At 54.8% G+C, this 18,436-nt stretch overlaps 1 protein-coding gene across 3 annotated transcripts; it reads right to left on the bottom strand.

Moving 5' to 3' along the window:
* Positions 1-322: 322 nt before the first annotated feature.
* Positions 323-15,688, bottom strand: LGALS9 (galectin 9). 3 transcript variants are annotated; one of them, XM_047708341.1, is made up of 11 exons: positions 15,544-15,688; positions 11,566-11,657; positions 9,301-9,502; positions 7,333-7,443; positions 6,050-6,145; positions 4,363-4,398; positions 3,736-3,786; positions 3,104-3,145; positions 2,396-2,484; positions 1,863-2,025; positions 323-745 (listed from the first exon to the last, which is right to left on the bottom strand). In XM_047708341.1, the coding sequence occupies exons 1-11, from the start codon at positions 15,580-15,582 to the stop codon at positions 599-601; spliced, it is 1,068 nt and encodes a 355-aa protein (XP_047564297.1). In that variant the 5' UTR covers positions 15,583-15,688; the 3' UTR covers positions 323-598. The 3 variants fall into 3 exon arrangements, with proteins under 3 accessions (XP_047564297.1, XP_047564298.1, XP_047564299.1); XM_047708342.1 differs by lacking the exon at positions 6,050-6,145 and having other exon boundaries at positions 15,544-15,687; XM_047708343.1 differs by lacking the exons at positions 1,863-2,025; positions 6,050-6,145 and having other exon boundaries at positions 667-745.
* Between the last annotated feature and the right edge of the window lie 2,748 nt (positions 15,689-18,436).

Below are 18,436 nucleotides of genomic sequence, written 5' to 3'. Positions count from 1 at the left end.
GCAGATGGGGTGTAGGCCTGGTCTGGGAGCTTGGGAAGGCCCAGGACCCTCCCTTTCTGCCAAGGGGACTGAACATAGGGCTTAGCCTGCAGGGACCACCCGCCGCTCCTCAGATGGGAGGATGTAGGCAGCCTGAGCCCTGGATGCCGCCCTGACCGAGGAAGGCAGCCCCTGGCCAGCTGCTTCTTCCACGCCAGGCTGGCCACAGCCGGAAGCAGAGCCAGACCAACATGCCTTCTTTTTTTTTTTTTCTTTTTTCCTTTTTTTAAAGATTTTGTTTATTTATTTGATAGAGACATCGAGAGAGGGAATACAAGCAGGGGGAGTGGGACAGGGAGGAGAAGGCCTCCTGCTGAGCAGAGAGCCCAATGTGGGGCTCCATCCCAGGACCCTGGGATCAGGGCCTGAGCTAAAGGCAGATACCTAATGACTGAGCCACCCAGGCATGACACACCTTCTTTCCAGAAAAGCCCCAGCTGCCCAGCAGGCTGGGAGAGCCTGAGGGTAGGGACAGGGAGAGGGAAGGGAAGATGGAGGTGAAGAGCCCATGCGGTCAGCAGCACGGCCCCGCCCTCGGCCCCAGGGCCAGGGAGCCTAGCTATGCCTGCACATGGGTCAGCTGGACGTCGCCCCCCACTTCCAGGTTGTTGATGGCGGGCAGGTTCTTCAGGCGGTGGCTGTATTCCAGCAGGTGCTGACCGTCCACAGCCACCTTGAGGCCGTAGCCTTCGCATATGATCCACACCTGGACAGAGGCCGCACCGTTTGCACTCCCCTCAGGAAGTCCTCCAACCCAAACGCAGGCTCGAGTCTCCCTCTGTGTACCTGCCTTCCTCAAGCATGATTCGAACAAGCCTCATGCCTCAGGCCCCCTCAGGCACTCTGGGAGAGTCACTCTCCCCTCCACATGACACCTGTGCCCTTATTGACTCTGTTCCCCCTTCCTCTGTGCCCCCATTCTGCACTCCTTGCCGACATGGGTAATTCTGATTGGCCTTCAGCCTCTCCCCAACCAGCAAGCCTCCCCTGCCTCCCCCTACCCTCCCGAGCCCTCCTTGTCAGGGACCCCCACACCCGGTCCTCACTCTCCCACCAACCCTGAGCCTCTAGGAGCAGGAACACAGGCCTGCGCCAGCCACGTCCCCAGTGGCCAGCACATGCCTGCATTCCTGCCGTGCAGCCTCTTAACTTGTCCTTCCCGCCCACCACACTCTCCGGGAGGTGGGGGGGCCCATGTCTGTTAAAAACATCACCACGACAGTGGATACTTGCAGCACACTTACTGTGCCCCGGGCCCTGTCCTCAGCCTGTCACAGACATTATTTCATTTCATCCTTATACCTCGATGAGATGGAGATTCTTACTAGCCCCATTTTTTAGATGAGAAAACTGAGACACAGAGCAGTTAAGTCACTTGCTTAGAGTCACACAGCTCTCTCTGAATCAAAGTCTACTCCTCTCTGGCTTGAAACACACCAACACAGCACACTGAAACCCAAACTTCATTCCATGGCTCTCAGGGCCCCCCATCAGGAGCTGTCAGTGCTGGCTGAGGAGTATTAAGGTGTATGGAAAAATATGGACATTTGGGGTGGGGCCAGATATCACTTTTGCTTTTAACGGCTCCTCAGGTGATTTGCATGTGGAGTCGGAGTTGAGAACACCTGTTCTGTTATGTCAGACAGCATGAGGACAAGGACAGTCACAATCTGGAGGGCACTTTCTCTTCTGAGCCCAGCCCTCGCCCCAGAGGCATCAGCTCCTCTATGGCTCAAGGGGCCCCCTGACACCCTCCACCACCCCCACCCACCTGCTCTGTTTGCCCCTTGATTCCCTCTGAGGTCCAGGCCACGGCCTCTTACCGAGAAGCTCCGGCCTCGGGCAAAAGGCATTTGTCGGGACAGGCTTCGCTCCTCAGATCCCCAAGAGCTGTTGATCTGCGTGTTGCGGACCACGACATTCTCATCAAAACGGGGGTTCAGGTGGAAGGCGATGTCACTCCCAGAGCGCAGGTTGATGTGGAACCTGGGGGGTGGTGGGCAGCTCACGTGGACCCTCCCAGCCCCCTGAGCTCTGAGTCCCTACCCCTCCCAGTCTGCCCAGAGCCAGAGGGAATGACCAGAAGGAACCTGGGTTGTCTCTCCTTCTTTTTTTTTTTTTTTTTTTTTTTTTTTTTTTAAAGATTTTATTTATTTATTTGAGAGAGAGACAGTGAGAGAGAGCATGAGCTAGGAGAAGGTCAGAGAGAGAAGCAGACTCCCCGTGGAGCTGGGAGCCCGATGCGGGACTCGATCCTGGGACTCCAGGATCATGACCTGAGCCGAAGGCAGTCGTCCAACCAACTGAGCCACCCAGGCGTCCCGATTGTCTCTCCTTCTTGAGCGTCCTGGCTTACCTCTGGGCAGTGGGCAGGACGGTGCCTGACACGAAGATGCTCTTGGAGGGGTATAGCCCACCCGGGATGGAGGTGAAGAAAGGCACTGGCTGTCGGGGGTCGGGGGAAGAGGGGCAGGTCAGTTGTGGAGGGGAGCTTTGTGCCAATTGCCATGAATTTGGACTAATATATTTTCAAGAAAGCCCTCTTTCATCTGGGTGACCCAGTGGGTTGAGTGCTCAGGTCAACCTCAGGTCCTGGGTCAAGCCCCATGTCAGGCTCTCTGCTCAGCGGGGAGCCTGCTTCTCCCTCTCCCTCTCCCTGCCACTCTGCCTACTTGTGTGCTCATTTGTTCTCTATCAAATAAATAAATAAAATCTTTTTAAAAAGAGAAAAGAAAAGAAAGAACTCCATGATATCATTACTTGGTCCAGTAAACACCAAAGGGAAACTTTCCAGCATTCCTCGAAGTAACGGGCTTCCACTGTCATGAAAAGAGCTTGAGCTGGACACAAAAGGATACCTGGGCTGAGAGGGGAGGGCCCTCCAATAGGCTCACGGTGAAGGGACAGTTTTAAAGGTGACAGCTTCCTTCAACAGCCTTTTGATTCACTTGGATGTTTCTAGAACTTCAGCTTACTAAAGGATTGCCCTGATGTCAGACCCCCACCACCTCCCACCCTGCCCAAAAGAGACCAGGCCTCTGCCCCTCCCAGAGAAATGACTTACGTAGGTCATGGTGGGGTACACCACAGGTGGGATGACAGGATTCTGTTGAAAGAGACCAGGAAGTTCAGTTTGGGAGAGTGCACCCGCACTCAGGCCCCCCACATCCTTGAGGGGATGCCCCATCGCAAGGCCTTTGGCCTCTCCCCTTTGCCTTCCTTCCCAAGCTAGCCTCTGTGGAACTTCTGTCCATGCCCCCTGAGCTCATCATGCCTGCCCCTCAACCCTTCCACAGGCAGTCCCACTAGATCTTGGCCTCCGACTGATTCACAGCAGAAGCCTGCAACCAGCAGTGACATCCCAGGGCCTGTCCTCAGGATGCATGGCCTCAGACCTAGACACTCGAACAAATGCACTCCCCTTTCAGGGACAGAAGGACCCATTTTCTTGCTGGTCCCTAGGTGCACCCGCTTCTTAGGCCGTTGGGCAAATCCACTCTGATCCACAATCTCTGTTGGCCCAAGGGGAATTTTACTCACATGTATCTTGAGCAGAGGGCCTAACCCCATACACCCCCATCCTCCTTGCCACACTGCTTTCTGCCTGCCTCTGGGACTACTGAGTTCAGTCCTTGGTGAAGGGGGATATTGGGGGAGCAGGGCGGGCTGTGATCTGACCAGAGCTTTCAGACTTACAGGGAACGGCTGTCCAGGGGTGCTGTGCACGGTGTGGATGACCGTTTGAGTCTGGAAGAAACAAACCCTGGTTTGAACCGGCGCTCACCAGCGTGAAGACCACCTCCCGCCACCAGATGGCACCCTTGCGAGGTGCGGCCATCCTGAGCGTGTAACCAGCCCAACCACCTCCCACCCACCCAGCAGCCCCCACCCCCACCCCACCCTGCCCAAAGCTTGTGGGCAGAGGTGTTTCTTCTCCGGAGGGGATGAGGTAGGGGCAAAAGTTTCTTCTGCTTGGAGAAGAAACAGGCTGCCTTTGTGGCCTGTGGCCCATCTTTCTTCTCAGGGGACTTTTTCTAGCACAGCCTTGCTTTCCAGGAGGGAGTGAGAGAGTGTGGGGCCTCCGTCTCCCGTGGCTGCTTCCAGAAGGGCAGAAAGCGGCAATTCAAGCTGTTTCCCAATCCATGAGGGCCAGACAGTCCCCCCCACCCCAGCCCCACTTCCTCCCACCACCATGCAATGGTCAGGGTTGGCCTTAGCAGCAGCCCCCTCTGGGAGAGGCCCGGTGCGCAACCCTGCCTCCTCCTCCCAGCCCACAGGAAGAAGCAAAATGAAGACAATCCCGGGAGGACTCAAGAGACTTACAATGGGAGCCGAGTTGACCGGCCAAACGCCTGTAGACTGACAGGGATAAGAAGATCAAAACAGTAGTTAATATTAGTGTTACATGCAGGGGAGACACTGGAAGAAACTGTCATAAGAAAGGCCTCCCCAGACTCATGCTCCCCTCCTTCCTGCTCCCAGGCAAGCCTTCCAGAACCTCGGCCCCTCAAACCCATCCCAGGTATACACTGCGCTGGGGAGGGTGTGGGGGTGGGAACAGAGGCAGGGTCATCTTCTATTGGCTCCTCCACAGGGAGAGGCCATAGAGCTCCCCTCAGCTCCCAGGGGCAAAACCATTACTTCAGGTACCGTATTTCATTCCTAAGGTGGAGCATTTATTGAAGGCCTACTGTGTGCCAGGCTCTGGCTTCAGGACATTCACAAGGGATGCATCTTCAGCTCTTGTTTTGCTAGCAAGGCAACGAGGCTCAGAAAGGCTCATCAGCTTGCCCAAGCCCCTCTGGGTACCAAGGGATAAAATCCAAAACACTACCAGTTCTGGCTGATTCTATCTACAACACAACACCCTGTCTTCCCCCAGCACAGAGTCAAAGTTGGGCTGCCCTACAAAGACTCCCCAGGCTTGCCCTGTCCTGAAGTCAGCACAGCAGGAGGCATAGGCCCTGTCAGGACCTCGAGAGGCCACAGAAAGGCTGGGCAGAGAGGCACCCGGTCCTTTAGCCAACCCCCTGGTCCAGTGGCCAAAGGAAGGGCCAGGCCCTGCCTTCCTTGTCCTAGACCCTGTTCCCAAGCAGCAAACTCTTCTTGCCCTGACCGGTCTCCCATTCCGTGGTCTGTGCAAGCCACACTCCACGTTCCTGGAGTCCCTAGGGCTCAATTAGGTGCCGTGCAAAGTGCTGGGGGTCCGCAAATTAACAAGCCACAAGCCCCGCCCAAAGGGGCTTGCGAGTCAGAGGGTGGACACAGTGTCAGGGACAGACGTGGAAGTACAGTTATAACAGGACATGGTGACTGGGATAGCACAGATATGTACGAAGCCCACGGGGACACAGGGGGCATCCTGTGATGTTCCAAGCAGTGAAGATGCCCCCTCAAAGTGACATTTAAGCAGAGCATTGAAGGACTGGTAAAAGATCAGCTTCAAGGGGGGGGGGGTGGCGCAGGGTGCTGTCAGCATGGGGCTGGCAGATGCCAAAAGCCTGGTGGCCCAAGAAAGCCTCAAGTGAGCAGTGGAGGCCACCTGAGCATCCTGGGTGAGGGGGTATGGCCAGGAGGTGGGCTGGGGCAAGACTGCGGGGGTGAAGCCGGCTTCTGCACTCCCTGCTGGGGAATCCAGGCTTTATTTAGAAGGACTTGGAACCTTTGGGATGTTGAAGTAGGGAGAGGATGCGGATGCGATCAGATTTGGGTAGAGGAGGGCTCAAGGCCAAGGTGGGTGGGATGAGCTGGGAACTAGGCCTCGGTCCTTGTTGTCAGGTGTCAGATGGCCTGGCCCAAGGAAGGCTGTGGCTTTGGGAGGGAGAGGTGTGGGAGCACTGCAGGGAGACTAAGGAGGGAAAGGAAGAGCTAAGGCCAACTCCTAGGTCCCCAGCTTGGGCCAGGGAAGCTTTGGGTGGGCGTGATGGGGCCTGGCTGCTGGAACCAGCCTCTAGGACCCTCTGTCCTTCCTGCTAGTGCTCAGCTTCCAAGGCCTCCACATTGAACTCACTTTTGGGTTTCGGCCCTTGGGCTTGGGTGGGACACGGGCAGTCTGGGAGAATTGCATCGTGGAGAAGGCAGGCTGGGTAAGGCTTACTCGGGTATTCTGTTAAAACAAAAGGAACCAGGATGTGAAGAGAAGCATTAAAGGAGTTAAGGAAGCACAGAAAGGTGCAGGGGGAGGGGATGGGCCAGAGGAGGAAGCCAGGCAGGGAGGGAAGGGGAGGGGTGTTCAGGATCTTGTGCAGGGACAGAGGGGAGGACCAGGCTCCAGTGAGAGACAGCAGCCAGAGAGCTCTCTCCTCACCCACCCCGGACTCCCCTCAATATCTCTCCCCTTCCCCACCCTCTCTTCCCCCCTGCCCTGCTCTCTCCCCCAGGTCCGCATGGGAGAAAGTTGGGTCCGAAGAAAATATGAGAGATAAAGAGCTTGTATCTGTTGTGGGCCTACTGTGTGCTTGTCTCATCTCTGGGAGCATGAAGACTGGAAGTGGTAACAGCAGCTCCAACCCAGCATCCTGGGGCTCTGGGGGACGGTGGGCCCAGCATACCCCATCCTCCTAATTCTCAAAAAAGCCAGAAATCCAGATTCCCATATGATACCGCCTGATCTTTTTTTTTAATTGCAGTCATAATAACATTAATATCATTTATTTACAATAATATTTACTATCTCAACCAATTTTCAGCACATGGCTCAGTGGCCTGGAATACATTCACACTGTCACACAGCCAGCACCACCATCCATCTCCAGGCTGCAAAACTTCTTTTATTTTCGATGTGGGCAACGCATTCGAAAATGTTAAAACACAGAGAGGGTCCAACAGAGCCCAGCATGGGCCCATGCAGGCCATGTCATGACCTCTGACATGTGTTACCTCCTTGAATTCACATCATAACTCACGGGGCAGCAGTGACTATGCCCCTTCCACAGATGGGGATACTGAGGACGGGGGGCGGCCAAGTGGCTTGTCTAAGATCCCACAGCTGATGACAATGTTTAGAGCTGAGCTAGATTCCGTTTGATTCCCAAGTTCTTTCTGGAGCCACATGGTCTCCTAAGCATGACAGAAGTAGAGAATGACAGAGAGGAGTGGCCCGGGAGACTGAAGGAAGCGTTCTGGACAAAGACAGGAACACAGAAGGACAGGATGGGGGAGCTCGAGGGGTGTCCCCAGAATCACCTGGGGAGGAGACTGGCTACTACCACTGGGGCCACTCAACAGGGCCCAGTGCAGCTAGGCGGGGCCCCGCACTCAGCCCCCGAGACAGATACCGGGGGCCAGTCTGACCTGGAAGCTGATGAAGGACAGCTGCACAGCCCCAGTGATGGACAGGGTGTCCACACGGTGGAAAGGCACGCGGTGTGAGTACTGCACAAAATGGCTCCCGTTCACCGTCACCTGCCAAGATGAGGGGAAAGGGCTCTCAGGCCAAGGTGGGGGACCTGAGCCCCTGCTCCCAGGAATCAAGTCCCAAGTCTGATTTTCACGTCTGTCCCCTGGGGAGCAGGCACACCACACTTCAGAGCTGTGCCAGCTGTAAGATCCAAACTACATCCGAACCCTGGCTCCACTTGGCTCTTTGGTTCTCACTGTTCTTTAAAGATTTTATTTATTTATTTGACAGAGAGAAATCACAAGTAGGCAGAGAGGCAGGCAGAGAGAGAGGAGGAAGCAGGCTCCCTGCTGAGCAGAAAGCCCGACGTGGGACTCGAACCCAGGACCTGGGATCATGACCTGAGCCGAAGGCAGCGGCTCAACCCACTGAGCCACCCAGGTGCCCCTCACTGTTCTTTATAATAGTCAGTTGGTCTGTCTAACCTTAGCTCCCCTGAGGTGTTCTTTAAATATGCATAAACTGTTTGTTGTGGGGAGAGGAGAGGTGACCCTGGGTTGTACACAGAAGGGCTGGGCACATTCAGGCTCACACAAAGAAGAACAGACATGGGGATACTCACCCCTACCCCATCTCCCAGGCCCACAGACACTACTCTGCTTACTAATGCAATTTGCAACACCATGTAACATTAAGCCATTAGTAGAACCTGGATAAAGGCTGCGACAGAATTACCAGAAAATCAATGTTATCAGGGACCTAGGCTGGAGGAACGGCTACAGCAAAGGAATGGAATTAACTAGAACTTTAAAGACTCACAGGGCCAAAAAGCACCATGGTGATGTATCTAGTTCTTATTTCCCAAGTAAAAGATGTACCAGGTGAGCCTGCAGACACAGGGGAAGTTGTGCGAGGACACTGTAGCCACCATAGTGTGCCTACTGTAAGGTTTTGTAGGCGAGATAAACATGACACCAGGCAGGTAGGCGCAAGGCAAGATTTATTAAAGGCACTCTTCAGCGAAGTCTCAGGGCTCAGGAGAAGGGGAGCCAGGAAAGTTGCGCCAGGAGGAGGTGGGCACCCTCGGACTCTGGAAAGCAGAGTGGGGGAAGTAGCACTGGGAGGGAGTTGGGGGGGGAGGTGTGTGTCTTTTATCTGTTTCCTGCATAGGTATCGGGTTACCTATGGAGAGGTGACCTGGGCATACATCTGTTGTTTGGCAGGAGAGTCAAGGGTGAAGGAAAAGGAAGGGAGGAGGCTGGAAGACCGAGGGACCGGGCGTCATTTCTATTGTTCCTCCTGCACTCCCGGAGCCCACCGACCTAACACCTAGGAGGGAAAGGTCCTGCTCTCTGCCTAATGGCGTTGCACATGTGTTAATTTAAACATTCATGTGCTTTACAGGGGTACCTGGGTGGCTCAGTCGGTTAAGCATCCAACTCTTGATTTCGGCTCAGGTCATGGTCTCAAGGGCCTGGGATCGAGCCCTGAGTCAGGTCCCGTGCTTAGCACAGAATGGGCTCGGGGTTCTTCTCTCCCTCTGCCCCTCCTCCTGCTTACTCTCTCAATACAGACACATACACATACATACAATCTTAAAAAACAAATGGCTCGGGGCGCCTGGGTGGCTCAGTGGGTTAAGCCGCTGCCTTCGGCTCAGGTCATGATCTCAGGGTCCTGGGATCGAGCCCCGCATCGGGCTCTCTGCTCAGCGGGGAGCCTGCTTCCTCCTCTCTCTCTGCCTGCCTCTCTGCCTGCTTGTGATCTCTCTCTGTCAAATAAATAAATAAAATCTAAAAAAAAACAAAAAACAAAAAACAAAAAACAAATGGCTCATGTGATTTGTAAAGGCCATTTACGCCTCACCTGGTGGGGCTGGGAGGTAGGCCACGGGAAGGGGGCCGCAGAGAGTTGCTGCTCACCTTGAAATCCCCGCTGTCCACCAGGAAGCAGAGCTCAAAGGGATGTCCCATCTGGAAGGGCATATGCATCTTCCTCTCCTCCGGCCCCCAGGTTCCGTTCTGCTTTGTGTTGCAGACCACATAGCCACCCTCCTCGAACCGAGGGTTGAAGTGGAAGGCAATGTCTCTGTCACTGTAGCCACTGTGAAAGTTCACAGCAAACCTAGGCAGAGGGAAATCAGAGGGCGATCTGGCTGACTGCCGGCGGAGGGGGAGAGGGAGGCTCGTGTCTTTGACTGGCGGCCGTGAACTTGCTCACAGCTTGCATGGCAGGTCTGGACCCATCCTTAGCTGGTGGCTATCCTTTTTGTTCATGGCGTCTGTACTTCATGTGTTTTTGCGCAAGGATGGCATTTTGCCCTTACCATGTGGTTTTCTAAAAACATGTAGAAAACGGATAAAGAAAAGTTTTGACTTGAGCAACGAGAAGCACAGGGCTTGAAGACGGATTTGGATTTGTGTCCGAGAGGGAAGCCAAGAAATGTGCCTGGAAGCTAAAGCCAGTCCCCATCAGCTCGATTGGGAAAGAAGGAAACAAATTTAAAGAATGTCTGACATAGATGGACCAAACTTACCTAACTAGCACTGGCCAAGAGCTAGTTACTATTAGAAAAGCATTGAATAAATAAAGGTAGCTCCCCAGGCATGAGAGCTTTCTATATGTACATCTGTCTCTCACTGGAGGTTGGCGTGTGTCCCCCCGCGTGTCGTGCGGAGTGGTGACCCTGAAGTCAGCAGGCCTGGACCCGGACTCCAGCTCTGTCCTACTGGTCATTTGTGATGATCCTGGACAACACGCTGTCCTCGGGTCACCATACCCCTAAGAGCTGAGTGACTTCCTTCCTCTGCGGATGCTTAGTGAGGAGGTGCTCAGGAAACCCCCACCTGAGTAAATGTCCGTTCCTGTCTCTGTCCTCGGAGGAAACCCCACACCCCCTAAACTGCCTTTGGGTACAGCTATGGCTCTACGGTGAGGAATTAAAACCAAGAACCTTCCAAAGGGCCTGGCTCACAAAAGGGCACAATAAATGTTTGTTCTGCCTTTTCCCAGACAGAGAACCTCAGGTTCTAAAACCAAGTTCTGGTCTGAGGTTCTCCTCCGAGGTTCCTCTGTCTATCCCAGCCTTCCCTGAACTCAGCGCGAGCCTGGTTCACCGCCTGCTTCTTGGGGTCGTTCTGGTCTCCCCAGCTACACACAGTGCTCTCGGGTCATCCACAGACCCCAGAGGGTCAGGCCCTGCACCCAGCCCAGAGGCGACCCTTGAGAGATATTCTAGTCAATTCCTGCAGAGCCTGCTTGACTTCTTACTGATGGAGCATGAGTTCTGGATGTTGTCCTCAACCCCAGGTCATTTCCAGAACCCTCAGTCAGCAAGGCCCATTGGAAACTGTCACAGCCCTGAGCCCAGCCAGCCCTCCCCCTGGGAAAGGAGGCTCCCAGGGACTCTGGAAGCAGCAAATCTAAGTCTGTATTCCTCTTAAAACGTAGAATATTTTTCTGAAATGTCTCTGGGTGTATTTTTCCCTTTGTGCCTTTGTGGTCGTCCAGCTTCATTCCTAGAGTCTTAGAAAATCCTGCCCCAGGGAAGGATGAGTGCACAAACTTTGCAGGAAGGCGGGGGTGGGGGTGGGGTGGGGAGGACAGGATGGGAGTAGAAAGCCAATCACGCCAGAGGAGTGGCAGGCAGAGGGAGAAGGAGAAAGGAGAAAAGTTCCGAGGGGAGATTCCAGAGCCCCCTGCTGGCAGGGTTGTGGGGGGGTCCTGGTGCCTGGCTTCTCTCAGAGTCTCCTGGGGGCACTCGGGGCTCTCAGTGTTTCCCAGAAAAGACCTCAAAACTGAAAACGACCAAAATGCATTCGATGACAAGTTTAGAATATTTCTAGATCAGTGAAATGAGGGCTCCGGGCAGTGATGAGAAATGAAGCAATTGAGACTTTTGTAGCTGTGGGTTAGAGAGTGGAAAGCTCAATCCCAAAACATTATTATCTGCCTTAAGGCTGGCCCACTTCCCCCCTTAGACAGTGAGCTCCTGTGATCCCTAATTCGGGGGGTGGGGCATCTATGTTCATGGCATTCGGACGCTCCTGGCAGACGGTAGTAGGGTTGCGCGGACCACCCGGGATCCCCTAGGCCAGGAGTGGGTGTCTCAGGGGGCGTTGGGTGAGTGGACAGGTGCCATTGTTGGCTGGGGGCTGAGTCTGGAGAGAAGAAACAGTTCCAGATACCTGGTTCCATTGCAGTAAAGAACGGTCCCATTGATTGTGATCTTCAGTCCGTCCTGGAGACCCCCCTGGATTTTCCCCGAGAAGGGGATGCCCTGCGGGGAGAAAATGCTGGTCGGTCAGTGGGCCCGCCTCCTTCTGCATGGGCCCCTCAGCACTAGCCAGCGGCAGCCTGGGGGTGGGGGCCCCGTGCTGGGGTGTCTCAGCCTCACGGATCTTCCAGACCCGAGTCCAGCTAGTTCCACAGACATTCTGTGACTGCGCCGGGGACACTTGTGGGCTGAGAGGATGCAATGGGGCACTGGTCACCATCAAGTGTCTAAGAGGAAGGGCCAGCTTCTAAGAGGAGGAAGTCATGTGTGCATGGCCACTTGGAACCCAAGGAAGCCCATCCTCTCCCAGGGGAGCGACGGGCACCGGGACAGCGCCCGTGCTGCCTGCCGGGACCTCATTCAGACTGACCTCGACAGGGCCTCTGGGAGAAGGATCTTCTGTCGCTGCTCAGGTAAGTCCTGTGCTCGGCCATTAAATACCTTGGTGAACTTGAGCAAACCACAGTGTCTCTGCCTCTCTGAGTTCCCTCTGTTGTCTCCGCCACGCCAGTGGTTTGGAGAAGTAGCTTAAGGCCCCGCGTGGCCTACTTCTCTGAAAACATAACTCCCCTCATTTATCTACTGAGGCCTAAAAATCTCTTAAGGGCCCTTCCTCCTGTCGCAAGACAGAATGCTTCAAAGGCTGGTACTCCCGGCAAGCACGCTGCCCTCCCTGAAGCCTATTCGCCCTGAGGTGTTGCGATCTACAGTAAGAGTGTGGATGGGGGTGGGGTCTGTAAGCGCCTCGGAAGGCAGGGATGGTGGGGGGAAGTGTGTGGATCATGGGCACTGGCCGTACAGGTTACTTTCAAGCAACGATTTCCCCAGAAAGGTTTTGAGATTTCAGTATGTCTTAAACAGTGGGTGTCCTCAAACTGTGAAAAACAACATTATTTTAAATGGATTTTTAAATTATTTTAAATGGATTATTATAATCTGGACAGCCTGGGTGGCTCAGTCGTTAAGCGTCTGCCTTCAGCTCAGGTCATGATCCCAGGGTCCTGGGATCAAGCCCCACATCTGGCTCCCTGCTTAGTGGGAGGCCCGCTTCTCCCTCTTCCACTTCCTCTGCTTGGGTTCCCTCTCTTGCTGTCTCTCTCTCTCTCTGTCAAATAAATAAAATATTTAAAAAGAAAGGAAGGAAGAATGATGGAGGGTGGGACTTCTGGCTGAGGGAGGCCAGTGTCCTCTGGAAGCTGGAACAGGCAAGGAAAGATTCCCCCCTGAAACCTTATTGATACTTTTAGATTTCCAACCTCTGGAACTGTAAGAAAACAAATTGTGTTGTTTTAAGCCTGGCAGGCAAGGCTGCTGTGGAATTTGGACCTCTGTGCACTCGCTCGTGTGTGTGTGTGTGTGTGTGCGCGCGCGCGTGCGTGCACCATGCGCAGGTGCGTGTCTGAGAGAGAGAGAACTTTTGCATTTATGGTCTCCCGGAGTGGGGTCGCCTCCCAGCTCCTTGTGCTAACAGCTCTCCCACTGGGCAAGTCACTTGACCTGTCAGCACCCCAGGTCCCTTCTCACAGCAGTGGCCTGACAGTGTTCCTGAGAGGGTTCGATGAGAGGCCCCATAGCTACCCAGAAAGCCCTGTGTTCCCAGGTCTTTGACAATGGCAATGCTTTGCATCAGGATGAATTAATGAGAACTTGCTCTCAGCTCCCGCCTGTTTCAGGAGGCTGAGGACCTTTTCCTCCTCTTCCTGTCCGGAAAAGCCAGGCTTTACAGGCAGGAGGCTGGGCAGCCTCCTCCTGGAGGCCCAGCGTGGGGGGGTGGGCGCTGGGCAGCTGGCTGGAGGGGGCTCACTAGCAGGAGGCAGCAGCAGACTTTCAGCCGAAGGGTACGGCTGCCCCAGAGGTTCTGAGGCCCTTCTGGTGGCTAACCTGCCCTGTCTGTGACCTCATCACCCAACATTAGCGCCATTTTTACAGAGGAAACTGAGGCACAGAAGATATGGTAGTTTGCCCAAAGCCAATTAGCTGGTCCGTGATAGAACGGGGCTTGAACCCCAGCACTCATGCTTTTAACGAACACATAGGTGGCTTCTCACATCGAAGTACAGAAATCCTCGTTCCTGGCTCTTCCCCAGACCTAACATGGAGTCTTGTTCAGACTGTGGTTCCAGATTCCGTCCTGGACCTCTGAAAGGGCTGCCCGGGTGAGACGGGAGGCGCGTGGGCAAGGAAGAGGGGCCAGACTCCCAAGGCAGCCCGGCCGTGTGACCTTCTCATCGCACTTGGAGGAAGCAAGGTTCCCATGGCTGGATGTCAGTGGGCCGCCAGGGAAGGGCACCCACGGTGTTCCCGAAGCCTGGGGCAGGGGCTGCACCCTTCCGCTCTCTTGTCTGGACTCCAAGGCCCTGTTTTAACTCATTGTAGCCCAGAGGAGGATTTTTCTTGTGATTTGAACATTCTGAAGGCAAGGACTGGAAAGTAAAAACTAGGGAGCAGAATAATGAAGTGTCAGAGCCTAGAAGAATCTCTGGGATCCCCCATCTGATGGAGAACAAGCGTAAGGTGACATATTTTGACCCCGAGAGTCCCATGGAGGCCCAACAAACAGGGTCTGGTCCAACTTCCTCCAGCGACCTGTCCCCACCCCCATCCCCAACCTCGCTGGCACTGGGGAGGAAACAGGCCAAGCCAGGCCCTCTGCTGAGTATGGAATGTCCCCACACCCCACCCACCGAAGGGCTCTGTCAGCCCTTCGGCCTAGGCCCCTTGGGAAGCTCTTTGCCAAGGCCCAGAGGGGCTCCTGCTAGAGGGCAGGGCCCAGGACACAAGCCTTCTGGGCCTGGGGCTGCTGCTTGCCTAGCTGCTGTTATCATAGCTCTCTCTGTGGGCACCTCACTCTCCTAGGGGTAAGGCAAGGCACCTCTCTTATCTGCCACCTACCATCTGGGCACATCTGGTAAGTAACTTCAGCCTCACTGAGACTCATGAAACATGAAACATGAAATCATGAAACATGAGTTTCCCATGGATGAAGTGGGGATAGTAAGGGTTTAGACAGGGTTTAGTCAAGGCCATCAGTGGACGGAGCCTACACGGATGTGGCCAAAGTTACAACAGGCAGTCTTTGAGCTCCACGCTGCAGGGACAGCCCACTTCCTTCTCCTTCCGGAGATGGCCCCTCTGGAGACACTCTTGGCCTGCCTCTGCCTGTCTACTCACCCCTCAGGGAGCAGACACCGCCTCAGGAGGGCTTCCTTGCTGCCTCCAGACTCCTAATAATCCAAAACACTTCAAAAGCACCCCCCACCCCGCAGCCTGCCAGGCACTGTTGGGACACTCGAGATATGCCGCCTTGCACATCCTTACCACCCCTGGGAGGTGCGCTCGAGGATGATCCCCATGTTACAGATGTGGAAACTGAGGCCCAGAGAGATAAAAGTAACTTGCCTGAGGCCACCCGGCTCGAAAATGGCTGGACCCAGGGAGGCTGTCTCCAAAGTAAGTCCCCTCAAGTGCCATGCTAGCCTCCCCCGGAAACCCGTTTACTTCTCCATGCATACAAATAAGCCATCACTCACCTAGTTATTCCTAATGCCCATCTCCCCTTCCCCCTCCGCTGCCCTCCCCCCTCCCCACTTCCCACACCTAGAACAGGCTGGCGGGGGGGGGGGGGGGGGGCTCAGTGAACAGCAGGCAAAGGCACAATGATAGTGACGATCACCCCGCCAGCCCTGAGAAGCAGGGGAGAGAGTTGAGTCAGGAGTCCCCCACTTGGCTTTCGGTCCTCCCTCCTGTGTCCTCTTTTGGACACTTGCCCTCTTCCCCTGCTGCCACCCAGGGGTCATCTCCCCAGAGACCCAGAGCTGCCTCCTCCTGGCAGAGGCCGCCAGCACAGCCCCGGACTAGCACCACCACTGCCCGCTGCCCCGGAACTCACTGGGTTCAGGTAGGGAGGCTGGGAGCTGCAGAAGGCCATCTCTCCACTGCCTCTGGGGCCACCGTGGCTTGTCACCGCAGCCAGGCAGTCCTCTGCACGGGGAGGAGCTAGCCAGGAAATAGAAACCAAAGTGAACTGGCAATTACTCGATGGAGATGGGGCTGGGGAGGAGCCAGGAGCAAGAGGAAGTAGTTCTAGAGAAAAAGAGAGAGTAGGGTGTTGAGGGAGGGCTGGGGGTATGACCCAGGGATAAGGAAGTAGACACTTCCCAACCCAGTGACCTTTTCCCCTCTTTTCTCCTTCTGGGCTCCACCCCTGAGATAGAATTATGTTTGGTTCATATAGATTCAAAGAGCCTGACCCCACAGGCTCAACATCAGGTTTCTGGATGACACCGTCTGTAAGTGTGTAGCTGTGTCCCTGGAGTGGGCTTGCTCCCAGGGCCCAGAAAACAGTGGGGCGGTGTGATGGGCATCACCTGTGTGTGGGGTGGTGGTGGGAAGGCCCGCTCTTACCTGTTTACACACAGAGAAACTGAGGCTCAGTGTCTAAAGGACATGCCCACGGTCACCCAGGTCACTGGTAGCAACCTACACCGTAGGACACTTGGGTTCTCAAAAAAAGCATTTCTCCCTTTCAAAATTCTGTTCCTCGTATGAAGACCCAATTGTGTGGAAACAAATGTTTTCCAACTAGAAAACACGGTAATGGGAATTGTTCTCCAAGAGGAGAGTGCTGCCCTGAGACTTTCAGATCCCCTAAGGATGGATCTCCTTCTTCTCTTCTCCCCTGTCCCTTTTTTCCCTGGGCTTTAGAATGAGGAGAGGGGAAGTCTCAGACATGATAGAACATGTCAAGTGACCTGGGGTCAGGGGGGACATATGAAATAAACAGCATCGAAGTGGCTTCAGCATCTAGTTAAGGGAGGTGACAGGATGGGCTGTGTCAAGGGAGCGGCGACAAGCAACCTACCTGAAATCAAGGTGGGGGGGGGGGGTCCCTGCAGTGTGCTGGGGAGAGAGCCTATGGCCAGGCCAAGCAAGAGGAGAAGGGAAAGGTCTTCCAGGCACCGAGTGGGGAGGAGTTGTCCCGGAGCCATTCACAGCTCTGCACCTGCCTTCCACCTTGCGCCTTGCCTAGATGCCCCCGAATTTGCAAAGACTGATGTCTCTGAGAGGCCCCCCTAGACTGAGACCACGGGTCCCCTCAGCCCACCCTCCACCCCCACTATATCTGGATCAATCAGAATTCGACCGAATTTAAGGGGCAGACAGTAGTCGGAGCAGAAAGGAGGGAAAAGAAAGGAAGGGAAGGTGTTTGGAGTCCTCTCAGGGACGCCGTGGACCCTGGGACAATTTCACTAGGGATCATCGCACAGGGAACAACTGTAACTCTCGTCCGTGCAGACTGGAATGTAAACTAAGATAACTTTGGACAAGTGTTTGCTGGACGATCATAAAGTCAAATATCTACCTCTCCTCTGTCCCGGTTAGTCTCCTCCTGATATTTATGGCAAAGAAGTGAAAACACACAACGGCTTTCCTCACCCTCGCCCCAAACCGGAAACAACACAAATGTACACTGACTCGGAAGAGAAAAAACACATTGTGGACCAGCTCTCAGCAACAAAAGGGAGCCACAGATCCAGGAAACAATCTCACTGAACCCCGGGGCTGAGTGGAAGAAACCAGGTGCACTGGGACCATTCCATTTCCATCAAGTTCAGAGACAGGTCAGAAAAGCAATGACCCGGGGATAGCACTGACTGGGAGGAACATGGAGGAATCTTCCGGGTGCTGGAAGCCTTCTGGAACTTGGGATGGATAGTTTACAGAGGTAAAAAGCTCCGATGCAGGGCTCGATCCCAGGACCCCGGGATCACGACCGGAGCCGAAGGCAGACACTTAACTGACTGACCCAGGTGCTCCCTGCCCAGGCATTTCAAGGGGGAAGCATAGACATGGTGTGTGGAGAACAGCCTCGCCAGCAGGCCTCCTACAGCCACAGGGAAGTGCCTTCTCCAGCTCGGGCTTTTCCCCTTAGGCTCTTCTCAGTGAAGTCTCAATGGCTCAAATGGGCTCTCCTGGCAGGGTTCCACAGGGGGCAAATGAAAGGCCACCAGGCTTCCTTGGAGTGACTCTGGGACATCCTGGTGGTGATCTCCACCCGGACCCTGGGTCTGACCTTTCTCCACAGGGGGTGCTGAGTCACTCCTCCCCAGAGCAGGAATCAAAACTGAGCACTAATTTAGAAGGAATGGGGGAGACGGGGGAAGGCTTATCTTGGAAGCGGAAGGGGAAGGGGACAGGGACCCGTTCGTGAGGCAGGGTCACGATGGTGGCAGGACAGGGTTGCAAGCTTCCCCTGGCTTGGCTCCCTTCCCACCTCTGCCCCCAGCTTAACACTCAGGGACAGATCCCAGGTCTCAGGCTGATAAAATGGAATTGAAACTTCTCAGAACTCAGGAAACTCCTCCTACTGGAATCCACTGCTTTCCAGGAAAAGGAGGGGAGAACTACACCACAACAGGGACTCTCCTGGGAGATCTGAATCCAATCCCCCCAGCACTGGGGTAAGGTGGGAACCTGGAGCATAGCCATACTCAAATTTTGGTGAGCCGGGAATGTCTCCCAGGGCCTGGGATTGGGTAGTTTGGAGGTGAGTCTGTATATCTGCATTTCCAATAGGCACCTCATGCAGATCTGGGTTTTGCGGGACCCACATTACAAACCTGGGGGGCATGTTAAAGGAAAAGAATACCGGGGCGCCTGGGTGGCTCAGTCAGTTAAGCATCTGCCTTTGGCTCCAGTCTTGATCCCAGAGTTCCAGGATTGAGTCCCGTGTCTGGCTCCCCTGTGTCTGGGTGGAAAGCCTGCTTCTTCTCCCTCTCCCT

The sequence above is a fragment of the Lutra lutra genome, chromosome 16 (genome assembly GCF_902655055.1).
Source record: "Lutra lutra chromosome 16, mLutLut1.2, whole genome shotgun sequence".
NCBI lineage: Eukaryota > Metazoa > Chordata > Mammalia > Carnivora > Mustelidae > Lutra > Lutra lutra.
This window is presented reverse-complemented; position numbering and strand designations above follow the sequence as displayed.

Coding starts and splice junctions, on each gene's coding strand:
- LGALS9 (XM_047708341.1), bottom strand. CDS start 15,582: ATGGCCTTCTGCAGCTCCCAGCCTCCCTACCTGAACCCA. Junction 11,658..15,543: donor AGCCTCCCTACCTGAACCCA/GTGAGTTCCGGG, acceptor TTCTCCCCGCAG/GGCATCCCCTTCTCGGGGAA. Junction 6,146..7,332: donor TGTCCTTCATCAGCTTCCAG/GTCAGACTGGCC, acceptor TTGTTTTAACAG/AATACCCGAGTAAGCCTTAC.